Source organism: Xyrauchen texanus, chromosome 12 (assembly GCF_025860055.1).
Source record: "Xyrauchen texanus isolate HMW12.3.18 chromosome 12, RBS_HiC_50CHRs, whole genome shotgun sequence".
Classification (NCBI taxonomy): domain Eukaryota; kingdom Metazoa; phylum Chordata; class Actinopteri; order Cypriniformes; family Catostomidae; genus Xyrauchen; species Xyrauchen texanus.
This window is the reverse complement of record NC_068287.1, coordinates 23,244,649-23,264,507: the sequence shown is the minus strand read 5'-3', so window position 1 is coordinate 23,264,507 and position 19,859 is coordinate 23,244,649. Positions and strand designations below refer to the sequence as shown.

Here is a 19,859-nt window from a genome sequence, read left to right as displayed (position 1 = left end):
TTCTTCACAGATCTGCTCCTGACTACCATGACACATACACTTGCCTAGGAACACACTCTTCATTGAGGATTCCTCACGGATCTGCTCACTGCGTGGCCACGGCATGCACGCAGCAATGAACACCTATATCTTGCTTATTGTTGCCGGTGCCGGGTTCTCCACTCTTCGCCAGCCCAGTTAAAGTTATAACTTATTGTTAATAAATACAATGTATTTTTTAGTTTGTTTTTTTCATATATCAACCATGCTAAACTCTTTCTTAACCTCCCTCACATTTGCTTATTATAAAAAACACTTCATTCTATACCAGCTCAGTGTCTCAGTGTGCAGGAGTGTATTAGTGTGTATGTGAAGTGACCTCATATTCACACCTCAGTGAGCCATTACATACTTTTATAGGTCACACGCATCACTCGGTCACCTCTTCACTTTCTGCACTTTCAGACTGTAGACTAAATATTTCATAAGCTATTAAGATTTCTTTAGAAAATAGTCATAACTTGAATTGTTTGTTTTTCTTACTCCATTGGCATTTTATTTTCTTGTTTTAAAGGGATAGATCACTTAAAATTGACAATTCTGTGAACATTTACACACCCTCATGTTGTTCCAAACCCGTATGACTTTCTTTTTTCTGTGGAACAACGAAATAGGAGATATTAGGCAGAATGTTAAGGACTGACAGCCTCAGTTTCCACTGACATTCTTTGCATGTTTTTATTTTTTTATACAATTAAAGTGAATGGTGACTGTGAATGATCTCCTTTTATGTTCCACTGAAGAAAGTCATACTGTTTTGAAACAACATGAGGGTGAGTAAATGACAAAAGTATTTTGGGTTAAACTATCCCTTTATTTAGTCTACCTCCTGTTCCATTCTTTTACATCTATCACTTATTTTGCCATGTCCCTTTCATCTCTTTCCCTCTAATCTCCCTGATGACAGAGTTCCATCTTTGATTGTACTAACCCTTTAATTAAATAAAAAAAAATCTAATGAGATTCATGCTGAAAACAAAAAAAATAAAAAAAATAACTCCATTTAAAAATAAACTTAAAAATAACTTGAGAATGCTTCTCAAGTAAATGTATCTTGTTTTCTAGGATTTTCAGATATGTACATAATGTCCACAGGATTAAATATCACAGGCAAGCCACAGGTGGAGCTAAACTTTGATTCTTTACACACGGCTGCATCTTTGGAGATAACAGCACATGGAGCAGATTACTGATGACTGACAGATCTGCATATCTGTGAAGCTTTGACAGTATAATAAAGGTCTACCCTGCTGAGAACAGACTGTGATGAATGCAGCCCTCTCAAATAAACTCGGACTGCAGTAATGTGAGAGGAGAAACAGGGGTCTCCTGCAGTGAGAGCCCAGATAAATGAGCTCAAAACTCAGATCCCATTTTCTCCAACCAGACCCGATCTGCCAGCCCCCCTTGCGCCGTCTGGAGTTCCTCGACTTAATATTCATTATTTACACTCTGTTACTGACAGACTGCTTTTTATATTAAGCATGCATGTGTACAGACACACACATGCAATTATACCATATTCATTTCATATAATGTCTTCACTCACACATTTAATATATTCCTTCACATACGTCTACATTAATGAGCAGTAAAAACAATTGTAATTAATAGCTATTTTTAAACAATTTTCCAACTGGAATTGTTTAAATTTACACTAAAAAACTTAAACTTAATTGTGGTAACATAAAAATTAATACTATTTGACATCATTAAATGAACCAGAAAATGTTACGTTACACCAACAGAAATTATTTTCAGTGTTAGATCAGGTGAAAAGAACTCATTAAAGGGATTGTTCACCCAAAAATGAAAATGTAGTCATCGTTCACTCACCCCTCTTTTGTTATAACCCCATGTGTCTTTATTTTTCTTAACACAAAGTGAGAAATTTTGGAAAAATGTTTTGCTCAGTGAAGTCCTACAATGGCAGTTTATGGTGGCCACCATTTCAAGTTTTATAAAGGACACAATTCAGAAGTCTAATAATGTATTTTATGTGACTCATGTTTAGTTCTGAAGGAATACAGTAAGGTTTGGTGAAAAAACAAACCAAAATCAAATTGATTATTTAGTGAAACTCTTGACCGAAACTATATCTTCTTTGCGCATTCATGAGGCTGCACAAGAGCATATATGGGCTGTAAAAGCAAATTATTATTTTTTTGCTTCAACAGGACCAGCAGTGATATTAAGAAAGTACTACACAGCTGCAATAAAAACCAGAGAACAGAAGCTACAAAACATGCCTGAAGAGTTTGTAGTCGAAGAATAGATGCATTTCTATGCCCAGCCTTATTTGTTTGAACCAGATTTCCGTAGTCAGAAATCAAACAGAAAGATAGAGGAGGCAGAAAATAGCCACACATACACATTTATATTACTGACACCTGGGGGCTATGGTGAGGCAAGTTACAGTCAAACAGAGACTGCAGTTTTTTGAAGGTTGAAGAGAGCGAGACCGCTGAGAAACAGTCTGTAGGTGTAACATTATCGACCAAAACCATCGACATAACATTATTGACAGGGCTGCATGCCGCTAAGTCGCAAATAGAAACCAAGTGATCGACGGAATGTCCCGTTGCTTATCGCAGCTTTAGGACAAATCTCTGATTAATATAGAAATGATTCCTTTTATCGTGTGTCATTTGGTGTCTGGTTAGGACATGGTGTGACTGTGGCCGCTTTTAGGCTCTTCTATCTCTCGATTCTCTCGAAAATTTATTTCTGAGCACTCCAGATCAAAAAAATTTGGCTTTACATTGAGATGCATGTATTCTTTGACTTAAACTGTTTTGTCTGTTCTCTGGTTTATGTGCAGCTATGTTGTGTTTTCTGTCGTTAATATCGCTGCTGGTCCGGTTGAAGTGAAAACAAAATGGTTTCTCATGCTATCGGCCCATGTCGCAAGCAGGTGCATTGTAACTGCTGCTCTCGTGCACTCTCGTGAACACGCACAGAAGATAAATGATTAGTCAAGAGTTTCACTAAATAATCAATTCGATTTTGATTTGTTTCTCACCAAACCAATCTGTATGCCTTCAGAACAAGACATAAGTCACATACAATAATTTATTAGACTTCTGAATTATACTTTTGAAGCTTGAAGAGGTGGTCACCATTAACTGACATTGAATGACATCACTGTATTTTTTCACAATTTCATCCTTTGATAAGAAAGGAAGTAATTATGATAATACGGGCAAGGAAACAATGACTGAATTTTAATTTTTGTGTGAACTATCCCTTTAAAGTACGTGTATATTGTTTTGTGTGTTAAATGTGTTTCACTTAGTTCATATAGTTAAGGTAAAAGGATTTGGCGTGCTGTCAATAATGGAGAGACTTGAGCTCTGAGATCCCAAACTGGACTATCTGACTAACAAGAAATAGAAAGACAATTTAGTTTATTATGTAGTGACAAGAAAGTGATTTGATTTTATGTAACTGATTAGAACAAGATGATAAGAGTTTGACTTTGTAAAAAATAGGAATAAAATTATTGCTATAAAATCATTGCACTTTCATGACTCAATTTAAAGTGGAAAATCAAAGCAGGGTGTGTCCGTCATGTGTGTGTTTTGTCTTTTGTTTCAGTTTACCAGTTAAACTATTATTTACATTGCCAAGCCGGTTCACGCCTCCTGTTACACAGGGTAAGTGTGTATTTTTTTGCTTTTTGTTGTTATTTTATGGTTACCATGATGGACTAATACTGTCATGCTGTAGTATTGCTGACCCATACCAACATCCATTATTCTATGTTGGATCAAGATATGCTTCAACCCAAAGACACATGCAAAATCAGGGACACTAAGTGCTACACAAAAGAGTCCACATAGCTTAAAATGGGCTGAGTTGCCTTTAACATTATCAAGAAGAGGAAGATCACTGTTAAAAAGCCAGTGACTCGGCTCTGGAATTCCCAGCCAGGTATTGATTTAAACACACACTATTTCAGACACTCTATGCTGAGTGTAAGTGAGATTCCATTGATTTTTATTGTGTAATCAAAAACGTTTTATGTGTCCTTACTGAACAACAGCAATTCCTTTGATTATAGGCTTTAAATCAGCATTTTACATTTTATTCTACATATCTACAAAGTAAATCTTAAATTGTTCCATAATTATGTGCTTCGTATCAGCTCTTGATGTCCACTTTACTTATAACATTTTAAAAGAGGGTCAATGAAACAGGGGTGAGAATGTATTAAATGTGTTTGCTACAGCAGTATTTCTTTGGTCTCAGAGCATGCCTGAAAACATTCCAATGCTCGACATTTCCCCGAAGCTCACTTTAACTATAAATAATAGAGAAGTTTTTGTCTGTGGAACCCAGCAGTAGAGCACACTATCACACAATAGATGAGGCAAAGCAGACTGAACTGAATACATTATTAGTGTATTTTCCTTTATGAAGGTGGAGGAAATATCAGTGCATGGGATACATGACAAAACAAATGATATAGCTAACAATCTCAATAATTTAAGTGGTGTTTGCTAAGACAACCCTCACCATTACTCATGTCAGGGTTGCGGATTTGAACAAAGTCCATAGCCACGGCACAGCATCACTGATATAAAAATCTGGTTTCATCACTACAGTCTCTTTTTTCTGTGTAAACCTGGAGAAGCTCTGTTGACAACAACCCACACTGAGAAACAAACACTCAACGCTAGCCAGCCACCAAAATGCATCAGCATATATCTTTGAATATCAAGTGTAACCCACAAGAAATGTCAAGTGGGCTCACAAACATGACAGTATAACTTTCATTCAAACAACAGTCATCCCCCACCCCACACAGTACTGACCAGGGCATCATACATCTATTTTTGTGAGGGGGTACTAGTGGCCATCCTGACACACTTTGTCTTGGTGCCCTAGACAAGTTGAGAAATGACCAAAGAAAGTAAAAAAAAAATGTTTTTTTAAAACAGCATAATATGTGTACGAAATGTCTTAGTCTAGTGGCATGGTTTTTGTTTAGCGTGCAAGGGACAGGGTTCAAATCTTGACTTCATATGTATCCAAGCAAAATTGCTGATTATTTTTCTTACATTTTGTTAATGACTCCTTTTGTGTTTCACTGAAGAAAATATAAAGTATGAACATATTATGCATAAAAATCTACCTGTCTGAAAGCGACTTTATAATATTCTTAATAAACTCTACAGGTATAAAGGTCTGTGAAAGTGGGTAGCATTCATGCTAGCTGCCCATTCTCATTATCAAGTCCGCTTGGCTGGTTTTGTTTGAGATCTCAGTAGAAATGCAGCTGGATAGCTGGCTAGATCGTTGCATAAACACAGCACAGTCAGCAGACAGAAAACAATGTGGATTTACAGGGAGCCATGAGTCATAATCCAGCGCCCTAGGCTTTAGAAGCGCCTGCCGCACTTCTCAAGACTGTATCAAAGCGAAACACCTTTGAAATCCTTCTTGACCTTGAAATTGTTAACACAGCAAACCCAAAGAAAGGCCATCCAGAGCTGTAGTTATACAATCAGTCCTGCAGGGACACTTGGTAAATTGGTGTAAGTACCTAATAAATTACTTTATAAAACCACAGAATGTGTAGGAGTCCTCTGAAAGAATAACAAGTTGTAGCAAGTAGAGATATTTGTTCTGTTCCAAAACCTAATGAAGGCTGTTCCAAAATGTAAACAACTTTATTATGCTGCCTCTTATGATACATCATATTAGTCAAATGCTAAGACAGCAATGTATGTATCCTTTACAGAGAAGACAATCCTAGAATGCATTCCCTGGTGAAATATACACTGATGAGCCAAAACATTAAGACCACCTGCCTAATATGCTGTTGGTCCTACGCGTGCAACCAAAACAGTGCTGACCCATCAAGATATGGACTCTACAAGACCCCTGAAGGTATCTGGAACCAAGACATTAGCAGCAGATCCGTCAAGTCCTGTAAGCCTTGGATTGGACTTGTTGGTCCAGAACATCCCACAAATGCTCAAGTGGATTGAGATCTGGGGAGATTGGAGGCCAGGGCAACACCTTGAACTCTTCATCATGTTCATCAAACCATTCCTGAACAATGTGTGCAGTGTGGCAGGGCTCATTATTCTGCTGAAAGAGGCCATACCAATGCCATGAAGGAGAGTCAAATTGGCATCCACATCAATGCTTCCTAGCATCACACTCCCTCCAACGGCTTGTCGTCTTCTAACAGTACATCCTGTTGCCATCACTTCCCCAGGTGAACGGATCACATGTATGAAGTGTGGAGCTGCTGTCTATAGAGTGCTCCAAATCATTCACTTATGAAGTTCCAAGACCATTTTGGATGCTGCCTTTGAAGTACTTAGGGCAGTAGGCAGTTCACTATGTTTGGGAACAGAGGTCTGAAATATTTTTCCCAATTCAGTTGCTCTATGATCCTGAAACAATAAATTTAGAGTCATCTCTACCCTTTTTTATAAAAGTAAAAAGTGCACCAATGGCATTCTGAATGGTCTGTCATGAAGTGTTCATCCACCTTGGCAGAGATCTCCACAGCAAGAGTCTGGATGCACAACATTATAGGGTATTAGAGTGTCCAAACTGCAATTAACCTTTCCAAACCATAACACTGAATGATATCTTTTGCTAGGCTTTGCATTATGGTGTCCATGAAATGGTAGTGCAGAGAGTGCGCTTGGTCTTGCATGGACTTTCTTCTGCCCACACAATAACCAGGGCTGATAAAGAATTTAATAACAGATTGATATTTAATATATCAGGCCTGCTAATAAACTATTGTCAGCTTAACAGCAGAAGACAAGAGACCTGGATCAACTTAAACTGTATATGGGTGGCTGACATTAAAGCAAGCAGAATTTGGAAAAATAGGACAGAAAAATCAATATACCATATGCCCTTGTCTTTTCAGAAAAGTATATATCACTTTTTAAGAATTGCATGGCACAATTTGAAATACTTTGTTACAGCACTGAACAAATAACATTTAGCCTATTTGTTATTCTTGAACAAAGGTTTTCAAATAATTGGAATTAAATAATTAAATAATTAAAGTAATTAAATTATGATATATTATTAGTTAACATTCAAGATAGTGATACAACATACACATTCTTACTTTGACATTCATACCATACTTGATGTTCACATTTGTGGATACATACAGTATGTTTGAAAACGTACTGACATTCCAACAGACTAATGCATAACATAATACAATAATACTTGTTTCAAGAACGCCTTTTCTTCTTTTATCTTATTGTAAAGGGGTTAAGAGGAGCAAGGAGGAGGCGAGTACCGGCTTGACAATATAAATAATAGTTTTAATGATAAATTTAAAAGACAACATAAACACACACATGACGGACATGTCCGTTAACAATCTCTCTCTACCGCACGATCCCCTGCAGTCGACCTTTATCCCTCACGGAGGCATAATTAACCTAATACGGGACCGGGTGTGTAGGATCACGACCCGGCCACGCCCTCCGCCCTGCCACATTCCTCGTTCGTTCTCTCAGGTTGGGGAGCCCCCGGCCTGACGTACACCCCCCCCCCCCCCTTTCCCTGGGGGAGGGCATGCTTTACGTCTAGTCTGCCAGCAGGTCATCTACATCTACCTGGACGAGAAATAAATCACTTCCTGTAACAGTGTAGTACAGCCCCCCCCCCCCAAAAAAAACTGTAAAATTTAAAAGAGGGAAAAGGCCAACGCAGAGCAACAGTGAGAGAGAGGAGAGAGAGATGAAGAAAAAAAAACTCTTACTAGCCAGTTCTCCGATACGCCGCAGCTTGTTCCTCGGCCATTCCTCCACCCTCTATCGGACAACAGCCACACCTCTCCGGGCGGATCAGAGGCAGTCCTCCAGCCCCTGGCAGACGGAATGCTCTGCCGCGTTCTCGGGGAACAGAAGGGGTTTCCCCCGCCCCTGGCAGTGGTTCTCTCGCTCCATGCGGTCGGCAGTGAGCCCCTCCCCGTAGGGAACTCCTCCGTCCCTGGCAGCAGCCCTGACCGCTCCAGGCGGTCGGTTAGGAGCCCCTTCTCCCCTCGCGGTTGGCGGCCATCGTCCTCTTTCAGGTGGCTGGGCTCCTCGTCCCCCGGCAGATGGCCACAGCTGCTCCGTTGGGGTGGATGGTAGTAGCGAGAACTGTACTACGGCCTATCCCTCCTCCTTCCCGGGCTTCGGCACCAGTGTAAAAGGGTTAAGATGGGCAAGGAGGAGGCGAGAACTGGCTTGACAATATAAATAATAGTTTTAATGATAAACTTAAAAGACAACATAAACACACGCATGACAGACATGTCCGTTAACGATCTCTCTCTCCCGCATGATCCCTTGCAGTCGACCTTTATCCCTATAGGATCATGACCCGGCCCCGCCCTCCGCCCTGCCACACTTACCTATGTGTGGTGCTCTAGACATATAAAAATAAATGTCATAATGACATATCAACCATCCATGCGTTTATGGTACTGTAGGTATAAGTAGAGACTATTGTCCTCTACAGAGAGGGAACAGGTCTGTGTATTGACTGAACTTTATCTGTACAATGAAGATTTATTAGTGTATACCTGCCAAGCTCCCGGTGGTTAAAGTTTAAGGGGCCAACAACACTTTGACTGAGACGCCTTGGCAAAACAAACCACCAGAGGGGCTTTGACTACCAGAGGAGCCAAGGCAAGCACCAGGGAAGGAGTTTCAATGGACATCTGCGCAATTGTTCCTTGACCTTTCTAAATGGTCCTTTACTAGATAAATGTTACTGAAACGTTGAAGACACACCAAACACACACATTCATAAAAACACAATATAGATGCAGTCCTACCGGCAGGGGGTCATTAACTGTCTGAACGCCTTTTCAAACCACCCCAGTACCCTCAAACTCTGCTTTCACGTTAACATACTCCCTTCTAACTATCAGCTGTATTCTCCTCCCCCTTGACAACCAACAACTCTCTGCTTCAACAACCCCCAACCCCTCACAAACTCACAGTCCACACCGTACCATTAGTCCTGTTCCCAAGAGACAATGAGTTAACTGTTTAAGTTTATGAGCATCTACACTTAAAACAACAATCAGTCTGCTGGTTTATTTAGACCATTTCACTTCAAAATGAAGTGCAAAATATAGAGAAAAAATTAAAAAGAGAAAGGAAATTCTATAATTTACACACCCTAATTTTGTTCTACATACATACAACTTTCGTTTTTCCATGAAATACAAAAAGTTATGTGGAACAACAGCCTCAGCCAACATTCACCTTCATTACACATAAAATATATATAAATATATATATATATATATATATATATATATATATATATATATATATATATATATATATATACAATTTAAGTGAACGGTGACTGGACATTCTGCCTAACATCTTTTGTGTTTCACAGAGGAAACAAAGCCATAAAAGTTTGGAACAAAACAAAGGTGAATAAATTAAAATTTTTGGGTGAACTATCCCTTTAAGAATAAAATACAGTAAATTATGTTATGTATTTAACCACAGCTAAGCCCTGAACTTCAGAATGTATAGTGTTTCTAAAAAGCATGTTTAATGTTTTACTTAACAAATTTGATTATTTTCATTTTTCACGACTGTTCTATGTCCTAGATATTCATAACAAACAGTATAAGCTTTCTGAAGTTCATCTTAAAATTCTGGATAGGGATGTTTAAGCACCTCCAATTCAAATATACTAATACATCATACATACGGTGCAATTAAACTTGTTTAAAGACAGTTTAAAAAAGCACAGGAAAAAAAGAGACAATGGGGTCACCAACAATTGTTCAGTAGACTAAGCCAGACACAAAAAGACACATTAATGCACAACCCACACCACCAAACATGTATCATAACATGGATACTCACAGTCCAACCACACACAAGCAGACTAAACACACACATAGTCCCTCACATTGACTGATTAGCATTTCAATAGCATGACCCCTGTGGCAGCGGGGGCGTGGTCAAGCGCCCGTCCGGGAGAGAAAAGCGGTAAGGGCGCTTACACCTGAGCTAAATTATGTCTAACACCTGTCTCTAATTTCAGTGAGCACGGGGAGAGCGGCATAAAAAAGGCAGCGAGAGGGCCTCCAGGGGAGAGAGACGACAAGCTAACCCAGTGCGCTTGTGTCATATTGTGTGTTATGATAAATTGTATAAATTACGTCGGCATTAAAAAGCTTACCTTGGGTGAAGACCTGCTTCCTGTCCTCCTTTCCATTGAATAGTATTACACTGGTGCCGAAACCTGGGACTTTAAAGGAAGCATGGAAAGTGGTCGCCCCATAGAGTCCTCCCAGCTGGCAGAAGTCCTCCAGTCCCTCGCGACGCTGCATCAAGGCCACCAGCAATCCCTGCTTGAGCTCCGGCAGGACCAAGATCGCCGGTTTTTCGAAATCATGCGGGCTCAGACAGAGGACCGGCTCGCCATCCGGAGCCTCCTCAGCCAGGAGGGCGTGTCAGCCACAACCGTGACCCCGGACACCCGCGCTACGCTGCCCCCCCATGCTACAGAAGATGGGGGCAGCAGATGATCCTGAGGCCTTCCTCGATTTGTTCGAGCATTCAGCAGAAATCTGGGGCTGGCCCCGCGAACAGTGGGCAGCCCGCCTGATTCCCCTCCTGTCCAGGGAAGCTCAACTTGCGGCACAGCAGTTGCCGGCGACGAACCTCCTGGCCTACACCGATCTGAAGAGGTCTATTCTGCAGCGGGTCGGTCGGAGCCCGGAAGAGAATCGCCAGCTCTTCCGGGGCATGAAACTAGGAACGTCCGATCGCCCGTTCGCGTTCGCTCAACGGCTCCGGGACGCTTGTCGGAGGTGGCTGCTCGCGGGGGACCGCGACGTCGAGGGAGTAATCGACCAGGTGGTACTGGAACAGTTCGTTCAACGGCTGCCTCGGAAGACGGCGGGGTGGGTCCAGTACCATCGCTCGGCGTCGCTGGAGGAAGCTGTTCGGCTGGCGGAGGACCACTTGGCGGCGATCCCGAGGGCGGACGAGCCCTCTTCTTCTCTCTCTCTTTCCCCTTCCCTTGTGTCTGCCCCTGCCCTCGCCCCCTCCCCTATGTTCTCTCCTTCTGTTCTCTCCCCAGGGCCCGTTACTGCCCCGCGCAGGCGTGGAGGGTTCCAGAGACCAGCTCCCCGGCCTTGGGAGAATATACCCTCCCATTTCTCATCATTCAGCCGCTCTACTCCTCAGGTGGGGGCGCCCGCCAGCACAAGTGCGGCTGCAACGCCCGGGATCAGTGTCCGCTGATGGAGGTGGGGACGGTGGTGCGGGTCTCCGACGTCCCGCAGGCTGCCCCCAATCGGGCTGGAGCATACCGGATTCCGGTAAGGATCGGGGGGGGGTATTTACCAAGCTTTGCTGGATACCGGCTGCAATCAGACCACCATCCATCAACGCTTGGTTCAACCCGGGGCTTTGGGTTTAGCTAAACTGGTGAGGGTGAGGTGTGTGCATGGGGATGTTCACAAGTATCCCATGGTGACTTTGGCGATTAAATTCAGGGGAAGAAACCATAGTGTGGAGGCAGCGGTTAGTTCCCACCTCACTCATCCGCTAATCTTGGGTACTGATTGGCCGGGTTTTGAAGATATTTTAGAGGGGATTTGCGCGGATGGGTCCTGCATAAAGAGGTGTGCGGTGTGCGATGCTCTGGCAGGGGAGGCAGAGCCGGGGCCGTCCTTGGCTGCTCTGAATGACGAGGGAAGGGGCGAGGTGGCCACCCCTCCTCTCAGGGAATTCCCTGAGGGGGACTTCCCTCTAGAACAGTCGCGAGATGAACCCCTTAAACATGCTCTTGACCAAGTGAGAGTAATTGATGGTCAACAGCTTCGGCCGGGCATCGCCATTTCATACCCGTATTTTGCCATGATTAAAGATCGGCTATATAGAGTGACGTAGGACGCTCAAACAAAAGAGGAAGTGACCCAATTGTTGATTCCACGGAGCTGCCGGGAAATTTCCAGGCGGCTCACTATAATCCTATGGCCGGTCACCTAGGGGAACGAAAAACACTTCTCCGTCTAATAGCCCGTTTCTATTGGCCGGGCATTGGCGGTGACGTCCGCAGGTGGTGTGCGGCGTGCCGTGAATGTCAGCTGGTAAACCCACCGGCCACCCCAAAAGCACCATTGCGCCCTCTACCATTGATCGAGGTCCCCTTTGAAAGAATTGGGATGGACCTCGTCGGGCCATTAGAACGGACAGCACGCGGGCATCGCTTCGTGTTAGTCCTAGTGGATTACGCGACGCGATATCCGGAAGCAGTGCCTCTGAGCAACATCTCCGCACGTAGTGTTGCAGGGGCACTCTTCAAGATAATCTCCCGGGTGGGGATTCCGAAAGAAATCCTCACCGATCAAGGCACGACTTTTATGTCACGAACACTCCGCGAACTTTACGAGCTCTTGGGCATTAAGTCGATTCACACCAGCGTTTGCCATCCGCAGACTGATGGCCTAGTGGAACGATTTAATAAAACGCTCAAGAACATGATTCGTAAATTCGTACACGATGACGCTAGAAATTGGGATAAGTGGCTAGACCCCCTGTTGTTTGCAGTACGAGAGGTCCCGCAAGCCTCCACAGGGTTCTCCCCGTTTGAGCTGCTGTACAGGCGACGCCCATGCGGGGTCCTCGACGTCATCCGCGAAGCTTGGGAGGAGGGACCTTCTAATAGCAAAAACGAAATTCAGTAAGTTCTTGATCTTAGAGCAAAACTCCACACACTGGGGCGACTAACACAGGAGAATTTGTTCCAGGCTCAAGAACGCCAACGCCGGCTGTATGACAGGGGTGCTCGGCTACGGGAATTTGCACCGGGAGATAAGGTACTTGTATTGCTCCCAACGTCGAGCTCTAAATTACTCGCCAAGTGGCAAGGACCGTTTGTGGTCACACGACGAGTTGGGGATCTCGACTATGAGGTTAAACGTACCGATAGAGGGGGCGCGCGGCAAATATATCACCTCAACCTCCTGAAATTGTGGAGGGAGGAGGCGGCCTCTGTGACGTTGTCCACGGTGGTTCCGGAGAGGGCGGAGCTCGGACCGGAGGTAAACAAAGCCCACAATCGCAACACTCCGGTTACTTGTGGAGACCACCTCTCACCGCGTCAACTCATAGAGGTTTCCGATTTACAAAAGGAATTTGCAGACGTGTTTTCCCCTCTACCGGGCCATACAAACATCATACAGCACCACATCGAGACCGAACCGGGCGTGGTGGTACGGTGCCGCCCCTATCGCTTACCCGAACATAAAAAGAAAATAGTTCGGGAGGAATTAGATGCGATGCTCGATATGGGCGTAATAGAGGAATCCCACAGCGATTGGTCCAGCCCGGTTGTTCTTGTTCCGAAGAGCGATGGGTCTGTTCGATTCTGTGTGGATTACAGAAAAGTTAACGCGGTGTCTAAATTTGACGCGTACCCAATGCCCCGTGTTGATGAACTGCTCGATCGGTTAGGTACTGCTCGTTTTTATTCGACCTTGGATTTAACGAAGGGTTACTGGCAGATCCACTTGACACCAATGTCCCGTGAGAAAACCGCCTTCACTACGCCGTTTGGATTACACCAATTCGTAACGCTTCCTTTCGGTTTGTTTGGGGCACCAGCCACGTTTCAGCGTCTTATGGATCGGATCCTCAGACCTCACACCGCGTACGCCGCTGCCTATTTAGATGATATCATCATTTATAGCAATGACTGGCAGCGGCACATGCAACATCTGAGGGCCGTCCTGAGATCGCTGCGGCAGGCGGTGCTCACAGCAAATCCTAAGAAGTGCGCGATTGGGCGTGTGGAGGTACGGTATCTGGGGTTCCACTTGGGTCATGGCCAGGTGCGTCCCCAAATTGACAAAACCGCGGCGATTGCGACTTGCCCTAGACCCAAGACCAAAAAGGGGGTGAGGCAGTTCCTGGGGCTGGCTGGCTATTATAGAAGGTTTGTGCCTAATTATTCGGACGTCACCAGCCCGCTGACTGACCTCACTAAAAAGGGGCTCCAGATCCGGTCCAGTGGTCAGAGCAGTGTCAACAGGCGTTTATGCAGATTAAAGCCGCACTTTGTGGGGGCCGCTTCTTCATGCACCTGACTTCTCTCTCCTTTTGTATTACAGACGGACGCTCGGACAGAGGGCTGGGGCCGTACTCACGCAGGTGGTGGAGGGGAGGAGCCCGGTGCTGTACATTAGCCGTAAGCTCTCCTTAAGGGAGACTAAGTACAGCACCGTGGAGAAGGAGTGTTTGGCCATCAAGTGGGCGGTCCTCACCCTCCGTTACTACCTGCTGGGGCGGGCCTTCACCCTCTGCTCGGATCACGCCCCACTGCAGTGGCTTCACCGCATGAAGGATACCAACGCACGGATCACCCGTTGGTATCTAGCTCTCCAGCCCTTTAAATTCAAGGTGGTCCATAGACCGGGGGTGCAGATGGCTGTCGCCGACTTCCTCTCCAGAAATGGGGGGGGAGTGGTAGGCAGGCCGGATGACGTCCCGGCCTGAGTCGGGCGGTGGGTGTATGTGGCAGCGGGGGCGTGGTCAAGCGCCCGTCCTGGAGAGAAAAGCGGTAAGGGCGCTTACACCTGAGCTAAATTATGTCTAACACCTGTCTCTAATTTCAGTGAGCACGGGGAGAGCGGCATAAAAAAGGCAGCGAGAGGGCCTCCAGGGGAGAGAGACGACAAGCTAACCCAGTGCGCTTGTGTCATATTGTGTGTTATGATAAATTGTATAAATTACGTCGGCATTAAAAAGCTTACCTTGGGTGAAGACCTGCTTCCTGTCCTCCTTTCCATTGAATAGTATTACAACCCCTTTCCCCTCTAACAGATTACCACACAATCCAGCCAGGCTCAAGTCATTCATTGAACTTGTCATTAAACTGCAGGTGTAGTCTTTTGGAAAGAGATGATCATGAATTCCAGCTCACTGCACATAGCCATTAGATCATACACTAAATTTCAGTTGAGCTCAACATTTTACACTTAAATGTAGACAATTAAAAAAATGAAATTGGCCTTTGAGATCCACATTTCATTTAATTGAACTTTAACTCTCTAAACAAGAGCTATAATGTCTAAAAGAGATGGAGAGTTCAAATTCACGAAAATCTAAGAAAGTGTTTCCCAGTCTTTTTTGTCTTATGTACCCCCAGTAAGGTTAAAGTATTTCTAGAAAATAATGTATGCTGAGAGATTATTGCAGAGCATCTAAATTGATCCTTCACACATAAAGAGAAGTATATGAGAGAAAGAAAAGAAAGATGGGGTGATTTTGAGTCCTTACAGGAACAATAGACTTTACTTGGCTGCAGCAATTGTTCTCCCATGCTAGTTTTCTACTCTAACCACCATCACTCTCTCTCTCTCCCTTAGCTCTGATCAAAGCGCAGTGCCTCCTCTTACCCCGCTGCTCAGTACTGAATATCCATCTCTTCCATCCTCTCCACCTGTGCTGGTTAAGCCCCCATCAGCTGAGGACATCCAGGATTTAGTGTCTCCGTCGCCTTCCAGGATCCCCACCCTCACCACAGTCCAACAGGTGAAATCAGAGTCCCTTGTTGTAAGAATCTGTTCTCCTGTAAATGGGTTGCTTCAGGTTTATTCACAAAACAGGAGACACCTAGCCACTGCTAATAAAGATCGGATTAGCCCTCCACTGAGTTTCATTCGCACACACACATATGCACACATACACACCAACCGATCAAGCACATTCAGCCACACACAAGCAGAGATGGACAGAGAGGCAACTGATCTGGCAACAGTTGTTGGGGTTTTGGCCACTCCTCCCAGCAAATCACCTCCCCTACTCCTCCTGTCATACTCCCTCTCTCTGCCTCGTTCTCTAGGTTGTTGCTAGGAAACTATTCAGCTGAGCCGTCTCATAGTCATGGCATTGAGCAGAGCGTGAGTGCTCCATTGCAACAGACACGCGGTTATCTTAAGCCTAATCTCAGCTGTGTTGCTAATACTGTCTCTACACACAATTATAGACAATTAACCTTCTTCCCAAAACAGCACTGTACAGTAAATAAAGCAAAAAGCTAAATAAGATACCATTCAAAACACAAATTAATAAGAAATGGATCATGTGATGGCTTGAAAAAAAATCATGCCGTCCTCGTATTCCACAATTTCAATAAAGCATAAAGACATTACAAAACATAAATGATCAGAAGTATTACATTACTTTTGTTTAAATGGATTACACACAAAAATTGTGCAAAACAAGTGTCTTAACACTTCATATGGAACCCTACCAATCAGCCGAGGCAAAACCAATAGGCTTTTCAAATTTAAAATTGATAACCCAAGGTTAACATAATCCTGGGTTATCTTGTTCTGTTTCACATTGTTCACTTTGCCATGAGTTAGTAAAAGTGGCATAGTTACAAAAAAAAAAAAATGAACCCAGGGTTAAATGTTGCCTTGAACCATAGTTACACATAAATTAAACCAGGGTTAAAGTGGCCTTAATCCACAGTTAAAAATAATTAACCCAGGTTTAAAATGGCCTTGACCCACAGTCACAAAAAATTTACCCAGGATTAAAAGTAACCTTGACCCAGAGATACAAAAAAACTTGAACCCAGGATTAGTGTTGTCAAAAGTACCGACTTCGGTACCAAGTCGGTACTGACATTTTTAAAATGTGGCGCTGTTGAGCGCAATTGTAAACACCTCTGATTGGCCATTGTGGTCATTCGCTCATTGGATATGTCTGTGACTGGCTACAATGATCAACGCATTGGAGCGTTTGAGAGTACACGGAAGTGTTTGAAAGTTTTTTTTAAACGGGAGTGGGAGCTTTTGAAAGCACAAGCAGCCGTGTATCAGCGGACCGGTCCTGCTTTCAAACGCTCCCGTGTGTATCTGTGCAAGCGCTCGGTGAAGAGCGTCATTGATGTATATTTACAACATGTTTTTGAAGCGTTGATCATTGTAGCCAATCACAGACATATCCGATGAGCGTGTGAACACAATGGCCAATCAGAGGTGTTTACGATTCCGCTCAACAGCGTTCAAAGCGTCACATTTTTTACATTTCAGTATCTACTTGGTACTGAAGTCGGTACTTTTGACAACACTACCTAGGATTACATGTGACCTTGATCCACAGTAAAAAAAATAAAAAATGTAAAATTAAACGAGGGTTAAAATTGGCCTCGACCCACAGATTATTAAAAAAAAACAACAACAAAAAAAACTATATTATACATAATAATAATTGATAATAAACATTGATAACCCAAGGTTAACATAATCCTGGATTATCTTGTTCTGTTTCACATTGTTCACTTTGCCGTGAGTTAGTAAAAGTGGCCTTGACTCACAGTTACAAAAACATAAACTCTGGGTTAAAATTGGAATTTAGCCACAGATACACAAAGACATAAACCCAGGGTTAAAAGTGACCTATTAACCCAGGGTTAAAAGTGACCTTGGCCCACAGTTAAAAAGACGTTAAATGAGGGTTAAGCATGGCGTCAAAAGCCTATAAAATTAACAAGTCATTTTACAAATAATTTGATTCAATTTAAGACCTTCCTCCATTAACAGTTCTCATCATTTACAGCTGCAGTGAGCTCTAGCTTGAGGCAAATTTAGGTGATATAGAAATCTAATCAATGGTGAACATTTCAACGAACATTTTCACGCTCCCTGGGCTGTGAGTGAGAAATCTCACACATGCATGCTGACATATGTGTACATACTGTATGTTTGAAAATGGCATGTAAGGCTGTCGTTAAATGTATATTAACAGAGCTATGGGTGTTACAGATTTCAATAAAGAGATAACGGAAGCACAGAACTGAATTGATGCATGTATGTGCAGGATTATAAGATTTCTTATGCATCTGTGATAGAGAGAGAAAGAGAGAGCAATACTCCTCCATACCAGCTTTATAGTCTGTATCAGTGATGCCCCACTTTCCCATGATTCCCTTGAGTTCAGTGCACAGCATCAGCGCCAGCAGTCAGTTCCAGTCAAACAGCTCAAACTGGACCTCTTACCTTTCACATCCTCAGCTCTCTCTCTCTTCAAGAGCTACAAACACCTCTTCAAACCATCTCAGAACCAAAATACATTGCATATTATCTCTGCCACTGTGATGCTGTAGGGATATTGATAAAGGCTGAGCTTTAACTATGAGAAAAAGGAAGATAGATGGAGAGAAAAAAGGGAGGGTGGAAAAAGACAGAGGATGTTTTTGGAACATGAGGGTGTTGGCTGCAGATGAATAGATACTCAAACAGCCATATCACTGCAGTTTAAATCAGCACTCAAGTCATGAATCTGTTTATATACCTATACATCCAAATACAGTTTCATATCAGCAATGTTTTACAGTTTTAGCTAGATTGTAGATTTTCAAAATACCATGTGAAAAAATGCAATTGTTATTTCAGCAGGTGGTTGATCTCCACCTACTTCCTGTAGTTAGGTCTCAAAGGACTCACAATCATAGCAAATAAACAAGTGTACAAAGTTCCTGCTGGAACATGAAAGGTGTAGTTAGATCGTTATTAAATACACATTTTTTTATTTATTTTTTACATTACAGACTGAACGCACTGTGAATTCGGCAACAGTAAATCAAAAATATTTGATGTAATTGCTTAGCGAAATTTCAATCACTGCTCCCCAGTGGTGGAAGGTGGAAGTGAGGTTCAACTGAAATGTCCACAAAATGGTGCAAAACGTGAGTTGTATTTTTAAATTAGGGGTGGATAAAAAATATATTTTCGATATTGATTCTTAAATTCCAAGATTGATCTTTTACTCTGTGCACAGCCCTCTACAATGAGAGTAAATCACTTGCACTAAAATTCACAAAATTTTGCACTATGCAACTAAAAATTTATATATTTGGCAACTGGCTGGTAAATGTTTAGATTTCACTCACCAGTAAACTAATTGTTGTATAGTGGTGGGAGTATTCAGCAGTGAGATCCTTTCACTGTGTGTTGAGTGTAAAAGTTGCTCCATGTGTGTCCAAAGATGAGATCAATGTGACCCTGTCATTGAATCATGTCTCTTTAATACTATTTTAATTTTTAATCTGTTGTTTACAGTCAACAAAAACAACAAAAAGCAAAACAAGGAAAATGTTGTTCTAATTACGCATATCACGGATGAGTATTCAAGTCTCTTTTGTTAAAATGTGCTGATCTGCAGACACTCTTTAAAGAAATGCTGGTTTTCTTAAAGAGACAGTGCCTGTTTTTAATACGTTTTAAACAAATCAATGTAAATCCTCTGCCGCTTTTGCTTGGGTCTCTTGTGGTCCCTGTACTCTCTTTAAAATTGTTAATTTGTTTATTATTTGGTCAATCGTCTGATAGAAGCCTGATGGGGGACGAAATTTCAGAATCAACATGTCCATTTCTCATGTGCTCATGTTGCAGTCCAATCACTTATAAAAGTAACATCACACCGTTCATCAACAAGCCTCACAATTAGAGGTGTCATAAATATCTGTAGTGTAAACAGTGTGGGACGAGTTATGCGCCAAGGTTTAATAATTTACGGTCTTGTTCAAAAACCATAAGAATGAGCTATGAGCAATAGTAATAGTGAATCTTGCCTTGACGAGCACCACTAATAATGAAGAGAGGTAATAAATAATGTATATTTATATTAATGTATATGACAGAATACATTTTTAACTAAAACTGCTCTGCTGCATAGAAAGTGTAATGTGTGAGTGATAACTTCAGGCAATTTAGATTAGCCTCCCACTATATGTACATATGAGCAAGGCTTTTATCTCTTCTAACGCTATTTTTTCTC

At 42.8% G+C, this 19,859-nt stretch overlaps 1 protein-coding gene across 2 annotated transcripts in view; it reads right to left on the bottom strand.

Annotated features, from left to right (window-relative positions):
* Positions 1–19,859, bottom strand: part of rab11fip4a (RAB11 family interacting protein 4 (class II) a) — a 68,695-nt gene that overhangs the window by 22,635 nt on the left and 26,201 nt on the right. The window contains exon 1 of one of the 2 annotated variants that reach the window (XM_052139473.1): positions 15,467–15,776. The exons of the other annotated variant lie outside the window; for it this stretch is intronic. Coding sequence (XP_051995433.1) covers positions 15,467–15,544 — 78 coding nt within the window. The 5' untranslated portion in view covers positions 15,545–15,776. Of the gene's footprint in view, positions 1–15,466; positions 15,777–19,859 lie in introns of those variants that run through there. 2 annotated transcript variants of the gene reach the window in all.